This window comes from Corvus brachyrhynchos, unplaced genomic scaffold (assembly GCF_000691975.1).
Source record: "Corvus brachyrhynchos isolate BGI_N302 unplaced genomic scaffold, ASM69197v1 scaffold101, whole genome shotgun sequence".
NCBI lineage: Eukaryota > Metazoa > Chordata > Aves > Passeriformes > Corvidae > Corvus > Corvus brachyrhynchos.
The window spans coordinates 20282935-20304978 of record NW_008237239.1 but is presented as its reverse complement, the minus strand read 5'-3'; the positions used below and the strand labels follow the sequence as shown (position 1 = coordinate 20304978).

Sequence of the window (22044 nt, the reverse complement as noted above, 5' to 3'; positions counted from 1 at the left end):
TTACAAAACTTGACACTGGATTTTTAAGATTGGAATAGATCTTCAAGGAGCAAACTGCCTCCAGCTGCTACTGAGTCACTCCCTCCCCTCTTCCCCTGAGGCAATTAAGAGTTAATACTTTGACACAGGTGAGCCTACATTTCCCATCTGGACTTTTGGCCGCTGGTTTCTAATGGATTGACTCCAAAGTTGTAAGTCAGAGCCATCTCTTCGGCATTTTGGTATCTATTAGAAAATACCAAAAATTCTTCTATCCAGGCAAAGATTATAAAGAAAAACAGCTAATAACCACAGCCTCCCTTGCGAACACTCAGAACATGCCAGATGCAGACTGCTTGCAAATCTGCAAAAAGCAATGTACTAACCAAGCTGTAACCATCCTCTCATGAAATTTTGGCCTGTAATTGAAAATGTGGCAGAAAGGAGAGTGATGAAAGCCCATGGATTCTGATCCCTGCTCTGTTTCCACATGGTAAGTACAAAATGAAATCGCTCACTGTAAGAGGCTACCAGCCTTCCCTTTGCAACACCCTTGCTGAAGCAGGTGCTAATCCAGCCAGGACCAAACCCCTGTCTCATGCACCACACTGCAGAGCTCATGTTTGCTGTGGAGCCTAAGCTCTCCCTGTTGGGAAGCCGATCACAAGGAAATCCCTCACGGCAGCACGTGCTCAGGACCAACCCTCAAACACTAAAAAATAACAATAAGAATTGAAAATGTCAGCAATGGCAAAGAGATAATGGTGAGTGAGGGCCCTATTTTTACCTTTATCATGAGTTTTCCTACTGAGTGTCCCAGCTGGCTGCCACATGCCAGTGTCCCAACTTCAGACACAGCTGTAGTGAAATAGAATCGCATAGCAAAGGAAGTGCTTGAGGCTTATTAGGCTCCTGTTCTCACTCTAAAGCATTCACCAGCATGTTATTCAACATTTTCAAGGCACTAGGGAAGGACTCTAGGATAATTTAGGAAAACTATCAAGATCATATAAGGCAAGGTGAAGAGCTTGAAGTGTACTGAAGAAACTCCTCTCCATCAAACAAAACCAGACTGCATCCAGACTCCCAGAATGAGCTCTTAAGAGAAAAAAATACCTTGCAGGAGCTGTACTTAGCAAGAAGTCTCTGCTTGTGGCCTGTACAGGGTTCTTAGACACCATGGCCTTCTGTGCTCCAGTTGGTATGCTGATTTAAAAATCCTTTTCACTCACTGAGACTTTCTGAGGAAACATAAAGCAAGCTTTTTCTGTTACCAGGGGTGCACCTGCAGTGTCATCTGGAGAAGTAAAACCTATTTTAGCCACCTGAATCACCCCACTGGTCACTCAGTGGAGAGACACAGAGAAAAGGACTTTTCCAGATCCTGAAGGAAAAATCTAAAGTTTATCTGTCACTTGATAGCTCTTCACCTAACATATCTAGCTTTAGTAATCCTAAGGTTTGGTATATTCAACGCTACTCTAGGTACTTTTCAAAATTTTAAGCCATGCTGAAATCAGTCCCAGGGCTATACTAATGGAAGGGGACCTGGATGACTCCCCGAGAAACCAAAAGCTGGTTTATTTTGAGAGAAAGTGAGAAGAGAGTCAAGTTGAGAGATTCTAACTCCAGTATTTGCCCAGCATTGGCAGAAGAAAGGATTTGTTTGTTGTTTTCAGTCACACTATTGTTGTATTCTGCCTGTTTCAGAGAATAACACTCATGCTAAGAGCCCACAAATTAGCATCCTCAACAAACTCTTGAGAAGTTAACAAGGAGAGGACAAATCCCATTTTACTAACAGGTGCTTTTCAGCGATACTCTACTTCTTTGCAGAAATAATTAAAAAATGCTTTTGCTTAATCCCTAGAAGGCAGACCTTAACTGTGTAACCTAAAGAAACAATCAAAGCAAAATTAAACAAAATTAGCCGTATACGCCTGGAGCACAGTTCACTCAGGATTTAGATGGCCTAAATCACAGATGGATTAGTTTCTCCTCTAGTTATGAGAATGATTTAAACTTTTAATGACCTTTTGTGGTTAATTCAGACATTTCTCTCAAGTTTTCACTGCAATCTGCTTAGTGAGCATAACAACTCTTCCTTCTGAACAAAACAAAACTTCTGCCCTAGGAAAACACTGGCATAATAACCATGGATATACTGTGGTGTGTAAAATTGGGATAGGGCTATATTTTTCTAACTAGTGACACATCATTCTTCATTGTATCCTCCCTTCAAACTTGCCACTCCACTTATTAATCAAAAGCTTTATCCAGGGCTACTCCTCTTGGTTTTGCTCTTGGTTGTAACAATGCCAGATGTCTGCGGGGGTGTTGGCAAACGGTGATCTAATTTGCTTTAAAACTATTAAAATGAAAACAATAACTTGCAGTTACATACTTGCCATTGCACAAGCTCATTTGCTTGCCTGTGCTACTGACACACAAAACAGCTGCCACACACTATTGCTCACATTACTTTTATGAAAAACAAGCTTTAAGACAGACAAAACCCATCCTCTTGTAACTCAGTACAGTATCTTCATGTTGCTCACTGTCTCCAACCGCAGCCACGCTGCTGCTCTGGTGGAGGAGGATCCCTCCCTGAATGTTTGTCAGAGTCCTTTCTGCAATGCCTTTGAGATTTCAAGGGGAAAACATTAAGTTCCTTCTTGGCAAACAAGTGCAAACCGTTGGAAAGCTCCTGCAGTACAAACAAACGCTCATCATGAAGTTGTTTGGGGCAGACAAGTTGCTCTGCGCCCTCCAACAACGCTAAAGCAAAGCTGTAAAGAAAGCTCAGACTTTGTGCTTCAAATTAGTCACAGCACCAAGGATGCTTGTTTCAAATTTAGTCTGCACTTTGCATTATAACGTGCAAACTCCTTTCTTAACAGAGATTTTACATTGACCATGATCAGAGAAACGGAGAGGAGTTTCAAGTGTAATTAAGTGAGCGTCGGAGGAAGGGCTGTGCTCTGCAAACAGCTGGCATGAAGTCTCCCAAGCGACTCCCTGCAAACCTGACCTGTGGCTTGCCAAGCAGCAGCTTGTTTGGAGAGCCAGCCCCAAGGCTGCTGCTCCCAACTGCTCCCTTTCCCTTCCTACAGTTCGGTTGTGTTGGCAGGGATGTCCCGGGGAACCTGGAGCACCTGGCTCTCCTGGCAGCTGAACACCCTGCCCAGGCAGCGGCAGGCGCGGTGCTGGCATCCCAGGCAGCCCCCCAGGAACAGCAGCAAGCAGGCAAGGGCTGGAGACATCTCTGCCTCCACATCTGTGCCCGTCTCCTTTAGCTCAAAGAGAAGAACGCAGAGACCTCCCAGGCCAACACCCTGGATGGAAGATCCGCCCCGAAAGCTGGGACAAACCATGTGGCTCTTAGGGGATGACTTCTCAGCAAGTTTCACTTCATGACCCCAGATTCCGTATGGCCTTGGAGTGGGGACAGAGACGAGCAATGCTGATTTTTCATGACACAAGTATTTTGTATTTCAAGTGGTGTTGAAATCACGGGGCCCAGCTGTACTAACCAGGGCTCTTTTAATGTGCTGGGAAAAGGTTCTTTCTTCTCAGCTATGCAATTTTTCATGTCTTGCTTGGTGTGACCAAGAGACAACAAAGCATTTTTGCTTTCTACAGCTCAGACACTTTTGTCCCTGAAGGAGAAGCACCCTATTTATGGCAGTATTTATGCTCCCATTCATGGATCCAAGAGCCCCTGCTTTTGTATTGCTCCTAGGCAAAAGTAAGGTGTTATTATTTTATATGGCATATAGTATACTTCATAGGGTAAAAGCTCTATACACCTAAAGCCAGAGATAAATAACATGCCTGTTTTTTCACAACTGTGATTATTTTTCATGCAGTTGCTGATTCCTCTCCTTTTTCCTTCAGCACCTTTATTGGAACCCAAACAGAAGGAAACTCTACAAACCAAATTGTCCCCATGGACTGGTAAATTAATTTCATCATCTGGAACAGAAATCCCAGAAATATTGCCAAATGACTATTTGTGACACAACAGGAGGAAAATAGCTTCAAGAATATCACCAGGAGGCTTGGATGTTGAATCTTGTCAATGTTGAATCTTGTCTTTGAGTCCCTATTTGTTTTGTTTTGACTGAGCTAAAATATCTTGCTACAAATATTAATCCTTGAGGAAGGGTCTCTGTGAACTCTTTGCTGTCATTGAGTCAAGATGCACCAGGCCATTGTGTGGAACCAGTGCTTCTCTACAAGACACCTGAAATGAACATTTTGGGATAAAGGTGTTTGTGGTTTTTTTTTTGTTGTTGCTTTGCGGTTCTTTGTTTTTCTTTTAAACTGTAAATGGCTGTTTTAGACACACAGGGCTTATAAATCATGTGCTTTTTAAGTAAGTAAGGGAAGAGCCATGGGTGATTCTGCTAAACTTGACTCACATTTAATCCTTCCCATTGCTTGGAAGGATTTCTTAATCTTGTTAAAAGCTGCTGTTAGCTTGTTTTTCATGGGTTTTTTAATTGCTATTTTTTTTTCTTCCATAATCAAAAAGCATTAACAAATGTAATGAGACAAAAGACAGCATCTTTCCCCTGGACTGTGTTGACCAAGATTCCATCATTCTCACCTTTAAAACAAGCCTCATAATATAGATGTTTCTTAATAGAACTAATTAAGATTTTTAAACTCATTAAAATAATTCTTAACTTAAGAGTTATCCCAATTATACCAAATATTGGTTATTTTTCCCTCAGTCATTTCAGCCTACTCAAGATGAGAATTTATATTCACATAGAAAAAAAAAGTAAGAAAAAATCATGGCAATCTTTTTCTAACAATGGTAGGCTTATAATGAATTGTAAGAGTATTCTTTCAGTTGTATGTGTAAAACAGAGTCCATTTTTCTAAGTTTCATGAGAATGACAGTGGCTGCCAGAAAAAAAGAATTTCTAAAACCTTAGTGACTCTTTCCTCATTTTTCTCTCTTCCTTTTCCTTTGAAAGATCTTAGACCTACAAGATCTTCTGAAATGAGTAAAAACCTTCAGTTACCTTCATCCTCAATGGGACGAAAACTGCAGAATTGCACCCTATGATCAAACAAATTCCTATTTATTTAAATTTTTTCCATAGCCCACTGAAAGTTGGAATAATGGCAGACTTCAGGATTTAAACAAAGGGCAGGATGACAAATCATTTGAGGCTTTTGGGGTTTTGTCATTTCAATACAGACTCTAGCTCCTGCAGTAGTAGACTAAAAGCAGGCTGAAAAAACTCCAAAATACGAAATGTGAAGTTTGAGGAATATAAAGAGCACAGGAATATGTGGATGCAGAGGAATTTAAGCTGTATCTCTTTATCCTGAAATACATGAATATAGATGGTCATGTTATACTGATGAAATGGATAGTAGTATTTGTGACATAGTTGAAAAAGTGGCAACATTCTCTGAATGTCCAAACAATTTTCACTGATATGAAGACATCGCAATTTGATTAATTTTGGATTTCATAAATCAAACCACGAAAGTTGTTTCAGATGATAGCAATAATTCTTCGCTATGCAAAGGTCAGGAGATGAAAAAGTATCCCTAGGGTTATAAGGCATTTTTCCAGTTATTAGTGACTTCCAAAATACAGTAAGTATGTTTTATTTTAATACAACTAGTAAAACAGAGATGTTTTAAAACATCAGGTCAGGCTCAGTAGCAAATCATGAACACAATGAAGAAAAAATTGAGGGAGGTTTTCTCTCTTCCATTTTAGTTTGGTGAGGCCATTTTATCGGTGCAGTACACATTGCTCCACTTTCGCTTACATCAGTTAAGAATGAGATGACAATTATTAAATAATATAAACCCCTTATCCAGACTGCAGGCTTCTCTTGTAATACCGTGGAGATAAGACTTTGATGGAAATATGCAAGTATCATTGCATTCACTAAAATCAGGCTAGCGTGCTAAACAGAACTGACATCTCATTCATATTGGAACAAGCACTAAATCAGGACCACAATAAAACTCCCTGAGGATACATGAAGATTCAGAAGGGTCTCTCAGTTGTTTTAAACATACGATCCAAGGCCTTAAAGAATAAATTCTGGTGTCTATCAATGTTTTGAACCAGGAGACTATGTCCTATTTCTGCACATGACTGTCAAATGTCACATAGCCAAATGAGCACAGTCCCCTGCATGGACTGATCGGCTGGTGATCCTCTCACTACCAGCTCAGGAGCACAGTTGTCTCCTCTTGGGAAGAAAATCCGTGTAAAAGAGGGGAAAAAACCCACTTCCTGGTATCTTTCTGTGGAGTTCGCACTCCTAAGTCCTTCCTGAGTGCCAGACTGGAGCTACAACCATGCCTGAAAACCCACAGGACCTGTTGCAGGGGACCACCTTCAGAGCATCATGTACTAGGAGCAAGGATGCACTGTCATTGAGATTCAAGCTGTTGAATGTGCAAATGCAGAGATGATGGTGCTTTCAGATATTTATGAGAGCCTTATCTTTGCATCCATTTGCAGAAGAACTATGCTCCAGCTGGCAAATTGGTCTTGAGAGTGTAAACTGTTTTCCTGAGTAGGAAAACAGAAATTTCCCCAAATTGAAGCACTGTAGCAACAGACATGCAATTAAGTGAATTATGAAAGATATTCAATGATGATGTTACAGATTATGAAATTAGATGGTGTCTAGGACAAACAGTTAATTCAAAGCTATATAGCCATCAAGGGATCTTTTTAAAGACAGTAGTAAGGGATCCTGGTTGATAGGACTGGCCTCTAAAATTAGCTCTGGTTGAATTTTGCAAGCACTGAGCCAGAGGAACCAAGGGGATCTGCAGACTCCATCCTCTGACCAAGCAGCAGTGCCTGTCCTGGGTCATGCTGTCACCTGGATCAATGAGGTTACAGTTGGAAATAAAATGAGCCACCTCAACTCTCTCTCCTGCCCTCAATAAACTTGCTCCAAAGACAGCTCTGAGCCCTTTCACCTCAGTGTGGATATGGTCAGGTCAACAGCTAAATCCAGCTGTTGAAGGTGTGGGAGCAGCTCTTTTCCTTAAGGCAGGAAGGTCACCAGGTGCTGGAGTGCATCAAGCTACAGGCAAGCAAGTTCACAGCAGCATCTGCTTGTGTTTGCCTCCTCTGAAACACAGCATGACAGCTAATTAAGTAAATACTGTTTCTACATACAGAAAATGTTGTTTCCCAGCCTTAGAATAGTGTTTAATTACTGACTGCCTCTTTATCAGTGGCTTTGCTTAAAAACATGCATTCTCTAAAAATGTGTAAGGCAAATCAATCACCTGCATGAACAGATGACATAAAAAACACATCCAAAAGGAGTTTATCCTTCAGAGTGGATATTTCTTTCTCTTTTGATGATTTCCAGCACATAGTTTCTCCCTGTGGCTTTAGAAGCAGCAATAGCCTCTATTGTCCTGACTGCTATGCTATGAGAAGAAAAAGGTATTTTCTCTCCATAAAAGCTGGCAATGTGAGAGGGAGCAGATCCTAAGAGGAAATCAGAGGAAATTACTAAAAGGGACTTTGACACATCACCGATTTACCTTTTGTGAATGACCAACATGGGTCTTAAAACAGCAGATCATTGAGGCAAACAGATCATTGACCTGATAAAAATATAATGTTTTAGGCTCTTTCCAGAAATAGTCTTTCTGAACAGAGTATTTTTAGCTTCACCTTTTTCCACGAACGGGGATTATTTTTAAATACATTTGAATGGACAGACTTTATCTGTGCCCTCGGAGTCGAGAACATAAAACAATAAAGTAGCCTAATAAAAGCAGTATTATTGCTCTCTCAAGTTCCTTTAGCCACCTGCTCGCAGGAAACTTCAGCTCCAAAAAGGAGTGGACCTGAGACAGTAAATCAGCCACCAGAGGGAGTGCATTGACTCGGGAATTGAACACACACGTGTAAGGGAAAGGATTAGAAACTGCATGGAATTATGCTCATGAGGACTTCATGTGACCCTCTGACTCTTGACTTCACAACCTGGCTGTGATGAGTTGCTCCCTTATTAAGCTGCACCCCTGCAGGAACCAGAGCTGCACATCACACGGGGCTGTGTCCGACGCAGCAATAAGCGGCTGTGCCGTGGCTCTTGCTTCCCTCCTTCTTGAAGACGAATTAGGATCTTGTGTAAACAGCCCTACCTATCTGTTTAGCTCAGGAAGGACATTACCCAGCATGGAAGGCTCTCAGAAACTTCTAATGTTTCTGCTGACACTTCTCAGCAGTGATCTTGTTCTTGTGCTATGAACTGGGGGAACCGGGGAGTTTTGACTTTCTTTATTTCACTCTGCCCCAATACTTTTATGGTTTTGATGGCTGACAAGCTCCCACTCAGCCCTTTATCTGTGTGATTTTTCTGAGGCAATCTGAGGATATAAGCACCTCATGTATTTTCAGACCACAGGAGACATATGCAAGAGACAAGAGTGAAGTCAGAGATAATCTTTGTCACTCCATCTAGTGCTGCTCCTCGGGTTCAGGTCTGTTCATCCCCAGTCGATAATAAAAGACGCAGCCCATCTGCTAGGTTTCTATCACATGTCTGTAGAAGAACAGTTATAGAAGTACTTTTTCTTTGCACTGTCCATGAGTGGGTTTGACTAGACCAAAATAATGCACAAGAGACACCAAAGCCTGCCTAGAATCACACTTTGCATCATATATTCTCCTCTGACGCCTTTCCCAGCCAGCAAAAGGTACCTGAAGGTCAGAGATGTGAGGCAAGAGAAACCTTGCCTGACTGTGGTGTCAAGGAGCCCTGCCCACAGACATCAATAACCATGCACTGCTGGCGTCAGCACCACGGGAAACCCATGGAATCCAACAGGGACAAATGCAAGGCCCCAAACCTGTGGAGGACAAACTCTCTGCAGGGATGCAGGCTGGGCACTGCCTGTTCAGGGAGCAGATCTGCTGGTAAATTGAGAGAATTGATTATTCCCCTTTCCTCAGGACCACGTGGACAGCACTACATCCATTCTGGGGTGCCCAGTAGAAGACAGACATCATTTAACTGAGGGAGTGCAGGGAAGAACCAAGATGGTCAGGGCAGGAGTGCTTGCTCTGTGAGCTGAAGCTGTGAGACCAGGGTTTGTTCAGCTGAGACAAGGAATGGTCTGTGGGCACCTAACAGTGGCCCCCAGTGCCTATGAAGGGGTGACCTGTGGATACAGAAGAGCAGTCCCCAGAGCATACAGGACGGTGATCAAGAAGTGGACCCAGGCTCATTGCAGAGATGGAGGGTGGGAGAGCAGAAAGCACCAGACTTGGGTTGAAATAAGTGGCATTCAGAGTGGCTACAAGGAGATTTTTCACGTTGAGGAGAGTCAAGCAGCAGCACAGGCTGCTAGAGAGGTCATGCTCTCTCCTTCCATAGAAGCTTAAAAGACCAGACTGAATAAGTCCCTGAGCAACCCAGTTTGACCTCACATTGAGCAACACGTGGGACCTCCCCACGTCCCTCCTTCACCTGAACTCTTTTGTGATTCTACTTGTGGCACAGGGAGAAAAAAATCTCCCTAGGATGATTAAAAGAGAGGCTGAGTGTTCATGCTTTTCCTCAAACCTACACTGCTGCTTGCTTTTGAGCATGGTTACGATATACCACTCAGCTATTTGTCTTTAATCCCTAAAGAAAGGAGAAATGTTCGTCAGCATGAACAAAATAGGCTGGCAATGCTTTCTGTCCAGTGTTTCAAAGTTCATGAACATTCAGGGATGGTTTAGTGACAAACCTGAAGTTCTTACTCATTAAAATTCAAGAGGCTATTAATTTTTTCAAGTACAATTTATTATGACATAAAATGAATTAAAGAAACTTTAATGATGCCTCCACAACATGCCATAATTATCATCTCATATTAAAGAACGAGAGCTGCCTGGCAAAGCATACGTGAGAAATTTCAAAGATTTAAGTACAGAGATATCTCTAAGGAGGAAACTTGCTTAATCCCTCTGGTGCTTTAAAATTGGCCCATGGACAGTGCTAACATCCTGTTGTTTGGCCAGAGCAACCAAATTACCTGAAATTTTCTCAGGTTGGGTGAGCATTTCCAGCATTAAAATATATTAAAGAGGTCTGAAATGGAAATATCTTTACAATATACCTATCTTCTATTTTTTTGACCTTGTACAGCCTAAGAGAAACCATCTCTGCATGAGAAAAGGAAGAACTCAGCTGTGATTGATACATGAAAGACACTTAATATCCTTCCGGGAAATTAATTTCATTCTGACACTTAATAGAAGAAAAAAAAAGAGGCAAGAATGAAAAATTAACATTTGTTAAGGCCTCTAAAGAAGATGCAGATGACTAACTAATCCCTATAGCAGATTGAAGAAAAAGGAGAAAAGAAAAAAAGAAGCATTGTGCAATTAGAGTAGGTTATTAATATTGATAGAAGGAGGTTAAAAAAGTGGCTCAATTACTTTGCAGGAGTTACAGGGTTTTGTATACTTTTACCTTCATGACAGGTAGGCTAAATAAGCTGCCTGAGGTGACAATTAGGAGCCAAAGAATCACTGAGTCTTTTTTTAGCACTATACAGTGAGAATGAATACTGCACATTTGTTTTAAAGCATCCTTGAAGGGCATCTGAGGTTTTTCCTACTTTTGCTGGAGCTTTTACAGCAAATAAAAAAATGATTTTACTTCATTCAGTGGCTGCTGTGGAAAGACATTAAAACCTAAATATTGTTCCGATCTCTGGCAGCCATTTTCCTCTTCCACTCTTCCCTGAGCTTCCTGCTGGGACTCCTCAGCTGCTGCTGAACAGTACTGTTTTCCACAAAAGAATCCATTGGAGTTAATAAGATTATTTATGGAACAAGCTTCTGCCAAACATGGCTAAAAAATTCAGGATCTGCCCCTTAGCATACAAAATAATGAAAAATGACATATGCACTTAAAAGCAAGCAAATGAGCATTGAAAGGAAAGCTGGGCATGTCTAAGTCTTTATGCAGCTGTAGCCCTGGAAAAAATGAAAAAGAACAGCTCCAAGTTGCTTCAGCAAGCTCAAATTAGTGCTGTAAGACTGTCCAATGATATATTCATCCTCGGAATAGTTGTCCTTTGACACTTTTTCTGTCAGGAAGCAGGTTATTGCATGGAAGGTGACAAAGAGGAGCCTCCGATTCTTGATCTGCCTGCAATTGCTCTCAGTGCGGAGGGAGCAGGTCAGGCACAGCTCTGTGCAGGAGGAGAGGAAAAAGGTCCTGACATCGCTCTTAAGGCACAGAATGGAATGGAAGGTAGGCTAATGAGATTCTGCAGATGATGAAAAAGGAGCTTGTCCATCTCTCTGAGGTGCTTTATAGTGCTCATTACCATGTTATCAAAGCGCTCCGCAGTCTAATGCCCGTTTTTGTCCCCGCTTCTGTACCACAGAAAGACCTCCAGCATAATTTTACAGATGATATCAAGGAAACTAATGGGAAACGACATCTACTGCCTGGTGGTGGGTAGATCCCCTGGGGTCCAGCCAGAGACCCCAGAGAGTTGCAGGTTTGTGCACAACAAAGTATAACCCCACAGAGATGTGCCCAAGCCAGGAAGCTGTGCTTTGGAGCCCTGCCCCTGTCTCACACACACGGGGCTTCTGAACTTCCCCTGGCCCACCTGAAGCCACTTTTGGCTTCTCTGCACATCCAGCTGTGACCTGGCAATGGAGAAGCATCCCTGCTGCCTGCACGAATTCACTGGCATCCACAACGGGAAGCTGGGGAAGGACAGAGATGCACTGTGTTCTTCCTCACATCCCAGCCAAGATCTCAAATTTCCCATTTGCATAGCTTTTTACATACTGAAACCTGACCATTTACATAGCTCTTTACATACTTGCTCTTCAAAGGAGTCAAACAAACTTTGCAAGCCACAGTTGAAGTCCTAACAGACGTATAGCTACCCAAATTGAAATCTGGCCAGTGTTCCAGAAGACTCTGACCTGTGTGGGAAAAGCAAGTGCTAACAGATTTGTGTTAGCCTGCCCACCCTGACAGATTGCATGTCTTTCACTTAGAAGGGCTCCTGTGGCTGCTACCACCCTTGTGACAATGCTGGGATATGGTTCACTGACGGGTTAGAGAAGAAAAGTTCTAGATATTGAAAAGACATTTAAATCTGTTGAATGCTGTAAGCTAAAAGCAGAAAGAAAAGTCACACTCCACCACATATTTCATTTTTCTTACCTCTACTACAATCTTCCTTACCCTTTCACTCACATGACATGGTTTAGCATGATATAATTTATCAACAAATGACACATCCTGTTGTATTACATCTACCTGAGATGAAAAAAACAAATACCTTTGGGACTAAGCTGACCACAGGTTAGGCATGACAACCCAAACCAAACTGCAAGACTGTTTTACCTTTCTACCTGGCCACCTTCCTTTGCTGTTTTTAAGATGGACCACAAAGGGGAAACACAGTCTGTTAAACACCTCCAAACTAGGTAATTAAGAGCAGACACTGACTAATTTTTTGTTGCCCAGATGAAATTCAAAATTCTTGGAGACCCAAAAGCTCTCAGGTGAGGTTTTTGTACTGTCTCTTCAAAAGCGGTATGATTATATTTTACAAGTCTGTTCTGCATGTGCTCCAAGCTGAACAGAAATCTCATTAGGGCTCATTAGCTCATGCTCAGTGCTAACCAGTATTTCTCCTGATACAATTCCTGACTGGCCTGGCCTGTGGGTAAAGTGATGTGGCCTTTGCTAGCAGAGTAACATGTGGTGTGCCCTTGGAGGCTGCGTTGCCAGCCTTGGCAACATCACCATTGCTTGTCCAAATGCAAAGCAAGATAATTTCGTTGTACACCCAAACCACAGCAGCTCTGGGAAGGGGAAAGAAGGCACCTTGGCCACATGTGGATGCCCTCCTCGGAACGCAGAAAAGCTGAAAGTTTCCTTACAGATTCCCAGCTGAATTATCTGTTAAGCCTGGGCTTGCAGTGCTGCCTGTCCTTGGCAGCCAGTTGTCCTTGCTTGCTGCTCTGCAGGAGCAAAGGAGTTTGTATTCCCTCGGGATGTGGGGCTACTCTCAGGGCCAGTTTAAGCTGTCCATCCCTTCCGCACGTGGCAGTGTAAACGTAAATGTCAGTGAAGATTCATTTCCAAACTCTATTGACATTCACCAAACTTTCAAGGTTTTCTGTGTTTGTGATCTCTCCCACAGCCCCCAAAACCGTTTCAGCATCATCATGAAAAAACCACAACAAGCCTCATTCCAATGGTGGATCCATTGAGTAAATGTCGACATGGTATTTGTAGATGCTGAAAATGAATGTGACAATAAAAGAAATGGAAAAGTGCCAGCAGGATACAGCTAACATTACAGAATATGAAGGGATGTGAGAGAGAAGGAGCCAGGCCATATTGTCCTTGACTTCAGTGCAGCTATGCCAGAGCACCACTGCTGAAGCTTTGGACTGCAGCAGCCTGGATAAACAGCTTGCCTCTGTACCAGAGCAACAGCAGAGAGACATCACAAAGGTCATAAATCTCGGAGAATGGTGGTAGGGATGTGCTGCTGGGCCCAAATATAATCAGCTTTTATGGAGAGCTTTCCATCGCTTGCTCTTAAGCCCTAATTGCAAGACATTATCTGGCCAAACAGAGTATGAAGTAGCAGGTAATAATGATTGCCTGCAGGAACCTCCAGTAGTACAGCACACAAGACGAGGAGCTATTCTTACCTCACTTATTACCCAGGAGCTGATTCAAGGAGTAGTTACAGTTCTGCCATTAAGCCACTGGTCACCCTCATACATCTCAATTCAAATTCATTATAGGGGTGATTTTACCAAATTCTAGCAGTGACGCTGAACTGTGGGAAGAGGATTGAATTTTTGAATGAGGAATGAAATGACTTACAAAGACTCTCTTTGGAGAAAAAAAGGTTTAAGAAAACAGAATATTTAGCCTCTGCATGTTGTTATGCAACCTTGCCATCCTGGCATTAACAGTATGCACCTAACCTATGCATAAAGAAAAACAGAATGAGTAACAGTCAAGGTACACAAGCCACTATAAAGGTCTATAAAGCTTTTGGGGAAACAGAAACCCAGACCAAATATGCCCTTCAGATAGGATATTTGTCCAAATCTAAAGCTACATCAGTGATAGCACACCAGAAAGTCATCCAGCTTCTGGGCAGAAAGCTTGCCAGCAGCAGGAAAATGTTCCCAAGGCTGATCATGGCCAATATTCACACTTTCACATCCTACCACAAACTCTGGCTTTCGTCACTGACAGACCACAGCTGTTGTAGGGAGCATTCTCTGATGTGTGTAGGAGAAGGTGACATTTCTGCCACGTATGAAGGTGACAGCGCCAAAGTTAAGCATCTGTAAATAGCTCCTACTTCACCTCTTTTCTTCTTTGTCTTCAACTGGTCTGTCAGAGTGTAATGTGCCATATTTCTGACAGCAGGCCAAGGCAGAAGAGTAAATACTATTTGATCCTACTTAGTCATCAGATCCCATGGTGAGATTAGAGCTCCAGATTCATTAAAGAAAAATCAAACATTATCAGACACAAAACTCTGAATCCACCCCCTTCAGCAAAAAGCTTGAAACAATAGATCCCACAGTCCCAGCTGTACTTCTCAGCTCAACCTAATGCTGAAGCCAGATGCCACCTGCAAAGGGAACTGACTATGGCACAGCATGGGGCAGGTGCGGGCTGCATGCAGAGAAAGGTCCAGTAATCAACTTTTCTTCCATTTATTTTTAAGTGCCTTTTCCCAGGAAGAGGATGGAGAGAGGCTTGTAGAGGAGGATTAGCTCCAGAAAAACCATTAGAAGAGGAAGAGGGGCACATGATCACACTGAACCACATCTAGGTAGTAGTAAGGATGTCCCTTAGGAAGCTGGTGACAGTGATTGCTCTGAGAGGAATCAGCCAGCCAGTGAGGGCAGATAATACAATTACAGGGGTTAACTTCAGCTCCAGATGACCAATAACCTTTGCATAAACCAATGGCAGTCATCCAAGGGGTGTAAGAGAACTCAGATCAAGTAGCTGAGTTACTAATGGCAATTTGCAAGAGTACCAACCCCTTAAAATATCCTCCAATCTAAAGAATGGGTGCAATATCAATCCTTAAAATAAGGTTCCAGGGAGATCTGAGGAATCACAGGCCTGTAATCATGACAACACTGGGCAAATTAGCAGAAACTGTAATAAAGGATGCATCTACAGAGCGTGGAAAACTGCCAGAGCTGAGAGAAAGTGCTGAGGGAAATCCTGCCTTGCAGATCCTTGCAGAAAAGGGAGATCTACTTGTATTTCCAAAAGGTTTTTGACAAAATTCTTCACCAAAGTCAAATAGCTAAAGGACAAAAGAAGGAGTTCTGACCTGGTTAAAAAAGAAATAAAAATAAATAGCTAGGGTCAAAATGAAGAGGCTGAAAGGAAGAGCTGATCTGAAAGAATTTGGTACAAGTCTGCAAAATAAGGGTTGGCATGGAAGTAAAGGATTGGAACAGTTTTTTTACTATCCCCTTCATTCCAAGAGCTGTGGGTTATCAAATGAAGCCTGAGCTGGTTTTGAACCCAGCAGATAACAGATCTGTGTAATTCCTTGTTATTGTGGGTGCAAGAGTGGACACTGATTCAAGGAAAAATTCTATGATTACCTGAAAAAAGAGATGATTTAGGGTTCTAAATGAACAAGCCACAAGAGACTTAGGAAATCACCAGAGAGTCATGAAGTTGGAGGCTGAGAGAATATTAGGGAAGGTATTACATAAGTTTGCCTGCTTTAGGTGTCCATTTATGAGCACTTCTGGAGACAGAATAGCAAATCCTTGGTGTGAATGTTGTCCCCAGCTTTAAGACCACACAATGGCCAGTCCTGGCTTAAACAAAATTAGCTTTCTACAGTAGCTGAAGACCTTCCACTATATTAATTGAAATACTTCATTTATGTTAATCTCCAAAGTTTTCTCTTCAACATTCTCACTGTTTTGTATAGAAGCTATAACAGTGAAATATACTGGTACTGACAATTCTGGAAATGGGAGACACTTTCTAGCAGAGAGCTCTTGAGTCATATATCCCTACTGCCTCCAGATGCATGTAAGGACAGTGGTACTTTACTAAGAGCTGAAATCATTGCTTGCCAAGTAGATGTCTAATTTTATGAATTTGAATTGTTTTATGTATACCAAAAGCACAACTCATGCTTAAACTTGGAGAATATTCCTGGGTTAGGGACTCCCACTGGCAAGGGACGGCTTGCCCTGTTCTGAAGAGATGCATCAAAGTATTTCCTTTTTCCTTCTCTGTTAAACTAAAATACTTCCGAGCACTTACAGCACACAGACCTCTCGTCTTTTGGTGCATGGAGTAAACAAAGGGAAAAAATGTTTCTCCAATCATTTGCTTCAAGTCTGCTTGCAGAAGAAGGAAGCAAGACCACCTGAACTAAGATGTAGAATAACTGCAGCCCTGTCTTAAGTAGCACTACTAGCAAATTATCACAGGTATAGAAATCATCAGAGCAAAATTCAGCTGTGAAACACCTAATTATATGTGTTCCCTAGCCTGGGTTCTCTCACAGAAACACAGGACATGACATGATCTTTTCATGGTTTCTTTTTTCAGAGTGGTAGAGAAATTAATTTGCAAATTGTCTTTGCTTTGGAGGCTTTAAAAAAATTTCACTGTTCAGTGAAATATTGAGATAAAATACAAGGAAAGATGCCTTTTCTTTTTTTTGGTCCTAAAAGCTGTATGTGATCACGAAAAGGAAAGAGTTGTTTTTAGGAATTGCAGAGTTCTCTGAAAGAAAAAACCTTAGCAAGTAAAATATTCTGAGGCAAATGCCTTGATTTGGTATTTCTGATGTATTTTAACTTAATGTTCTTCATCCTTTGATAATGATTCCATGAATTTAAGTGGATTTCCAAAATAATGTGTTGATAGCAGCCTGTATAGAGAGAGTTTGTGAACTGCTACATTTCTCTACAGATCTCAGCATTGGGTACACTGGTGCTATGTACCCAGTGATCATGATATTTGCTATGCTTAAATAAGGACCAAGCACCACGCTAGACTATGGACTTTTTGTTCATTAATGTTTACCTTAGGTTTTGGATTTGGTTTGGTTTAGCCTAATTTTTACATAGTCCTTTGAGTCTATGAGACATTTTGTCAATAAATGATGATGGTATTTTGCACATGTGGCACTCCTTGCCCTTGTGTCTCTAACAAACTGCATTAGCAGAACACTCTCTGTCCCCAGCCTCTGGGAAACTGTAAAAACAAGCCTGCAGATAAAATACTTCCCTTCCCTAGGATTCTTCAACTTTTAGAGGACTCCCTTGTCTTGTACACATCAAGCTCTTATCAACAAGGTTGTTGTGCTCCCTGAAATCTAGGTGCTCAATACTTTTCTGTCTATCCTATTTATTTTGATGTTTCTGTATTAAAAAACCAACCAAACAAACACCAAAAAACCAACAACCCCCAAATCATAATTTAATTTCTATTAAAATTGGTCTTTTACATCTTCAATTTTTTTCTGATTTCTCACTACCATGGATGCTGAAAGCCCTGGCCAGCTGGGATTCCCATCTCCCAGAGGCTGCAGGAACTATCTCAGGAGGTACCACACTGACGCATGCACAGCCTCTGGATTTTTCGCCTCTCCATCACCTGCTTATGGAAAGTGTGGAGCTGAGCAGCACACAAAGGATCAGAACTCCATGTTGTCAGCTCCATTTTCAGGCATTTTACTCCCTAGCTTTGCATACTCAACATTTTATTCCTATGGGGTGCCCCTCCTGAGCTGCCTTGGAAATCTGTCAGCTTATGTAGTTGGTCTGAACATGAGTTGAAACACAGCGTCACAGAATCACATAATAAGGGAATGTGATCAAAAAAAGACCACATTTGATAGAGAGGAAGAAAGAAAAGGAAGGATGGTGACAAAGAGTTAACATTTAGATACCTCAAAAAAATTGCATCATCGGGGTTAGCAGTTTCTAGTGAATTTGGTGATTCTGCTTAGCACTGAAAATGCTGTTTGCTGCTTGGCATTTCAGTGCTTACATAATTTATAGTCTATTATTTGATAATGTATTGAAGCAGGTTGTTGTCTTTGGCACCATCAAAGGTGTCTGCTAATTCACTGCTTGACCTTCTCTGCATGCATGTAAAATGGAAAAGAAGTGGTGCAGGGCACACTGCGGCAGTTCCAAAAATGGCTCGGTGTTCAGACAGTTTGATTTGGGTGAACCTTACCACCAAACTTTAGTTTTATTTATCTATGCTTGGAGAAAGTAGCAAAGAGGTGGAAGAGAAGTATTTTAAAAGACTGCTGCATTCTGTTCTGCCTGGCTTCTCCAGAGAAGTATCATTTTGTTACCTAAGCAGTGAAAATGTCCTGACATTAGGGTGCAACTGGACACATTGGGCTTCTACCTAACCCATGCCCATGTAGCCAAAGGTGTCCTCTCCTGCTATCCAAAGGTGCTCATCCCTGAGAAGAAGAGGAGATGATAGCCAGCATACACGTGGAAAGAAGGATTCTGCTTCTATATAGGAATATTTATGGAAGTGTTACAGCTTTTGAATGCTGAACAGTTTGCATCCAGCATCCCAAGAGGTATAAAATGTTAGATAAAGTGGATCTACAGATCATCCAGAAGCCATCAAAGCAGCAGAAAAACCAGACAGAAATATCAGTCCTGCAGAATGTTTCGCTTCATGCGTTCCCTGTAATGGGAAGGACAGAACGTGTTGCTGGAATGTCACAAATGGAAGAAAGCTCCAAGGCTGTCCTGTGACAGGGGCTCCCCAGCAGTGCCCAGCAAACCCTGCAGTGACCAACGAGGGAATAATTTGCCTGTGCCACAAAGTCACAGTTCTTCAAACAAGAAGGAATGTATTTTAGGCACCATCAGATACCTATTGACTTCAGTTTGGACTGCAAAGCCAGGGACTCGCTGTGGAGATATAAAAAAAATTAATTACCTATATTACTCTGCTGGTGAAAGCTCACAGAAGGGAGCATAAGAAATTTTACATGAGGTGGCAGAGCTGTCACCTGTCCCTCACAGGCTTCACCCTAACAGCCCACACTACACCTGCTGCTCTCCAACTGTCCCAAATCAAAAGCATATTCCAATATTTCTCTTCCTTTTTGATTTGCATTCTGTATCTAATCTTGTAGAAAAATAAGTAGAGCGATGTCCTGGGAGAGGCAAAGAAAATTTAAATAACTTGTTTGTGCCAAAGTCATTGAAAGGGTTGATTAATCAGAGATGCCTGGTAGGGGCATAAGATGGAGAAGGTTTCATTGTGGCAGGGTTTTCTTGATGCTCTTTTCCCCAAGCATGACTTTCCTTTTCCCCTGTGAGCCACTTTTATGTTATGGAGAAAGAGTTGTGAGCCACAAATACGTGTTAACTGCAATTGATCAAGGACAAAATGAATAATTTACTTTCTGAAGAAGAGATCATCTATATTGCTACAGACTTTCTAGTAAAGAACTTTTTCCCTGATGTTACAGCCATCCTGTTTCAGCTGCATTTACATGTGGCAAGAGTGCTGCTTTGTTTCTAAACTGGCACATCCCAGCAGAATTGCCCACCTTTTTTTTTTTTTTGTTTCAGTGCTTCTGATCTTAAAGAACATGAATTATTCACAAAGAATTCCATACATCTTCAAAACATTTCTGTTAAATAAAACTGCATACTTAATTCCCCCCACCCTTGATTATCCACAATGAGGAATAATGACTTGAATTGTTGAAAAAACGATGAATCCCAGGCAGCTCTCTATGTATGGCTAAACCAACTCCCCCGTTTTTGTGAGACCTGTTCCCAGGTCTGACAGCTTGTGCTTCTTTGGCACAACAGTTTATAATTTTATAGATTGCTATATTACATCCATTTCTGTGATGGTAGTATCAAAATTTTTTTAATAGTCAAAAAAAAGAAAAAAAAAGAAAAAAAAGAAAAACAACCCAGCAGAAAAGGTTGAATAAGATATGAGAATTCTCCAGGAAATCAAAGAAAAGATGCAAATAAGTAAACACAAATAATTTCACTGAACACAGAAAATATATAAGAATAGTCAGAAAGTCAACAACTCTGCCATTTTTCTTGATCCTCTTTTAAACTTCTCATTTTAAGATATACATAAACTCTACAATTACAATTAAAAAAATGTGCATGCAGTGTAACTAAATTCACCATTTACTTGAAAAAAAGCCAACAAACCAAACAGATTTTAAAACCCTATTCCTGTTAAAAAGGTGGAGTTTTTCCGGTGGGTGGGAAAAAAGGGGGAATTTTTTCCCAGAACAGGAAAATGATGCACACACAACTCCATATGACTGCCTGTCTGGCACAGACTCCTGTCTGGGTGCATAGCAAGCTGCCTTTTCTAGAAAGAGTAAGCATGCTGCTTGCAAAAGTACTAAACACTCATGGAAATCAGAGCTACTGTCTGTGCCCTAGAGATAGTCTCCCTGTTCAGACCTGAAGTACAATAAAGGAGAAAGAATCTAGGGGAAGAACCATGGTATCCACCTATTTATTGTAGGAGGAGTCCACGCTGCATTTGCAGCACCTCTGAAATAAGCTGCTAAATAAAGAGCCACTTAGATTTGCCAGCATGAAGCCCTCTTGTTTTATGAGCCAACGTGTGGTGTGTGAAATGTGGTGAAGGCAGTCCAGGGAGATGCACAGGAAGGCAGGGAAGGTGATTAGCATAGAGTGACTCAGAGCATTGGCCATGCTGAATTTCTAACAAAGAATCTGGCACAAACATACAGGGAAAACGAAGTCTGTGTACAGACCTAGTGATAGCTGCTAAAAGATAAAGAACTGAAAGCCAGAAGGGACATGTGTATTAGCCATTACATCGGGAAAAAAAAAGAGAACTAAGATAAAAAACATTGCTAAGAACAATAACAGAAACACCAGATATCTGATAGAAATGCTGCACAAGCATTATGATGCCCCCCAAAAAGCAAGCCAGAAGGGACCTATCATGTACTTACCCAAAAATAAGTAGCAAGAATTTTAAAACTTTCTCATTTACCTGTAATTTTCAAGGTGACTCCCTACCAACCTAGGATCCCAGCCACAGGAGAGTTTGCTGAGACAGCAATGCCTTCTCTCCAGAGAGGCACCTCCAAATATTACCACCCCACTTGGACCACTCAAGTGATTAGAAAAAACAGCAAAATCACAGTCTGGGGGCAAAGAAAAAAAAAAAAAAACCACACTGAATAAAACCCCACCAAAAAAATCACACACATAGAGACACACACAGACACACACAAACAAATAGGTTTAAGTTAAAGACAGCCATGAGGAGTGAGAAAGGGAGAGGTGCAAGGAGAATGTGAAATAGAGCCATCTGTAATCCCCAGTGCTGCAGCTATTTCAGGAAGAAAGCAGTGAGCAGTGCGTGCACAGACCAAGGATGCAGAGGGCTTTAGTTCAGAGGATGATGTCTGCAGTGCAATTCCAGGAAAAGCAAGGACTCAGAGTGTGTGCAAAGCCAGGCACCTGTCACTCAGCTGCCATATTTGCAGCTGTACTATTAAATGAATGTTTTGATTCCAGCTGGGCTGTGGTGCCAGATGCAATATTGTTAAAACAACAGTGATAAGCAGCAATCTTAGGCTAGGCAAGCGTGACCAACTGCAGGTGATGGAAAATAAGTCTTCTGAGGCCAGCTGGCAGCAGCAGGCAGTGGCTAAAAGCTCCACAAAATGAAATCTGATCATGTTTAGGGTAAACACTTGTCTACAGAAGTATTGTATAAAGCAAGCATCTTTCTGCAGAGGTGTCAGTGACTGGGGACACTGTGGGCAGAGCTCAGGTCGTAATAGCTGCTCAAAACAAAGGAAAAACTACAGTGGGAGTGGTCTATATGAGGCAGGTGTGGATTTTGAGCAGCAGTGGAGGCTTTAAAACCCTAGTGCTCCTTAGCTAAAATTTTAAGTGAATGTCATCAGTGGCAAGAAAACACGGAAGAGCTTGAACTTGGATAGAGGAATTACTATGAAAGGATG

The 22044-nt window shown here is 41.7% G+C and overlaps 1 protein-coding gene across 7 annotated transcripts in view; it reads right to left on the bottom strand.

Annotated features, from left to right (window-relative positions):
* The window catches only part of LOC103612666 (follicle-stimulating hormone receptor), a 216396-nt gene that overhangs the window by 81902 nt on the left and 112450 nt on the right, over positions 1-22044 (bottom strand). For 6 of the 7 annotated variants that reach the window (XM_008630368.2, XM_017730103.1, XM_017730099.1 and 3 more), the window contains exon 1: positions 3091-3368. The exons of the other annotated variant lie outside the window; for it this stretch is intronic. In XM_008630368.2, coding sequence (XP_008628590.2) covers positions 3091-3353 — 263 coding nt within the window. In that variant the 5' untranslated portion in view covers positions 3354-3368. Of the gene's footprint in view, positions 1-3090; positions 3369-22044 lie in introns of those variants that run through there. 7 annotated transcript variants of the gene reach the window in all.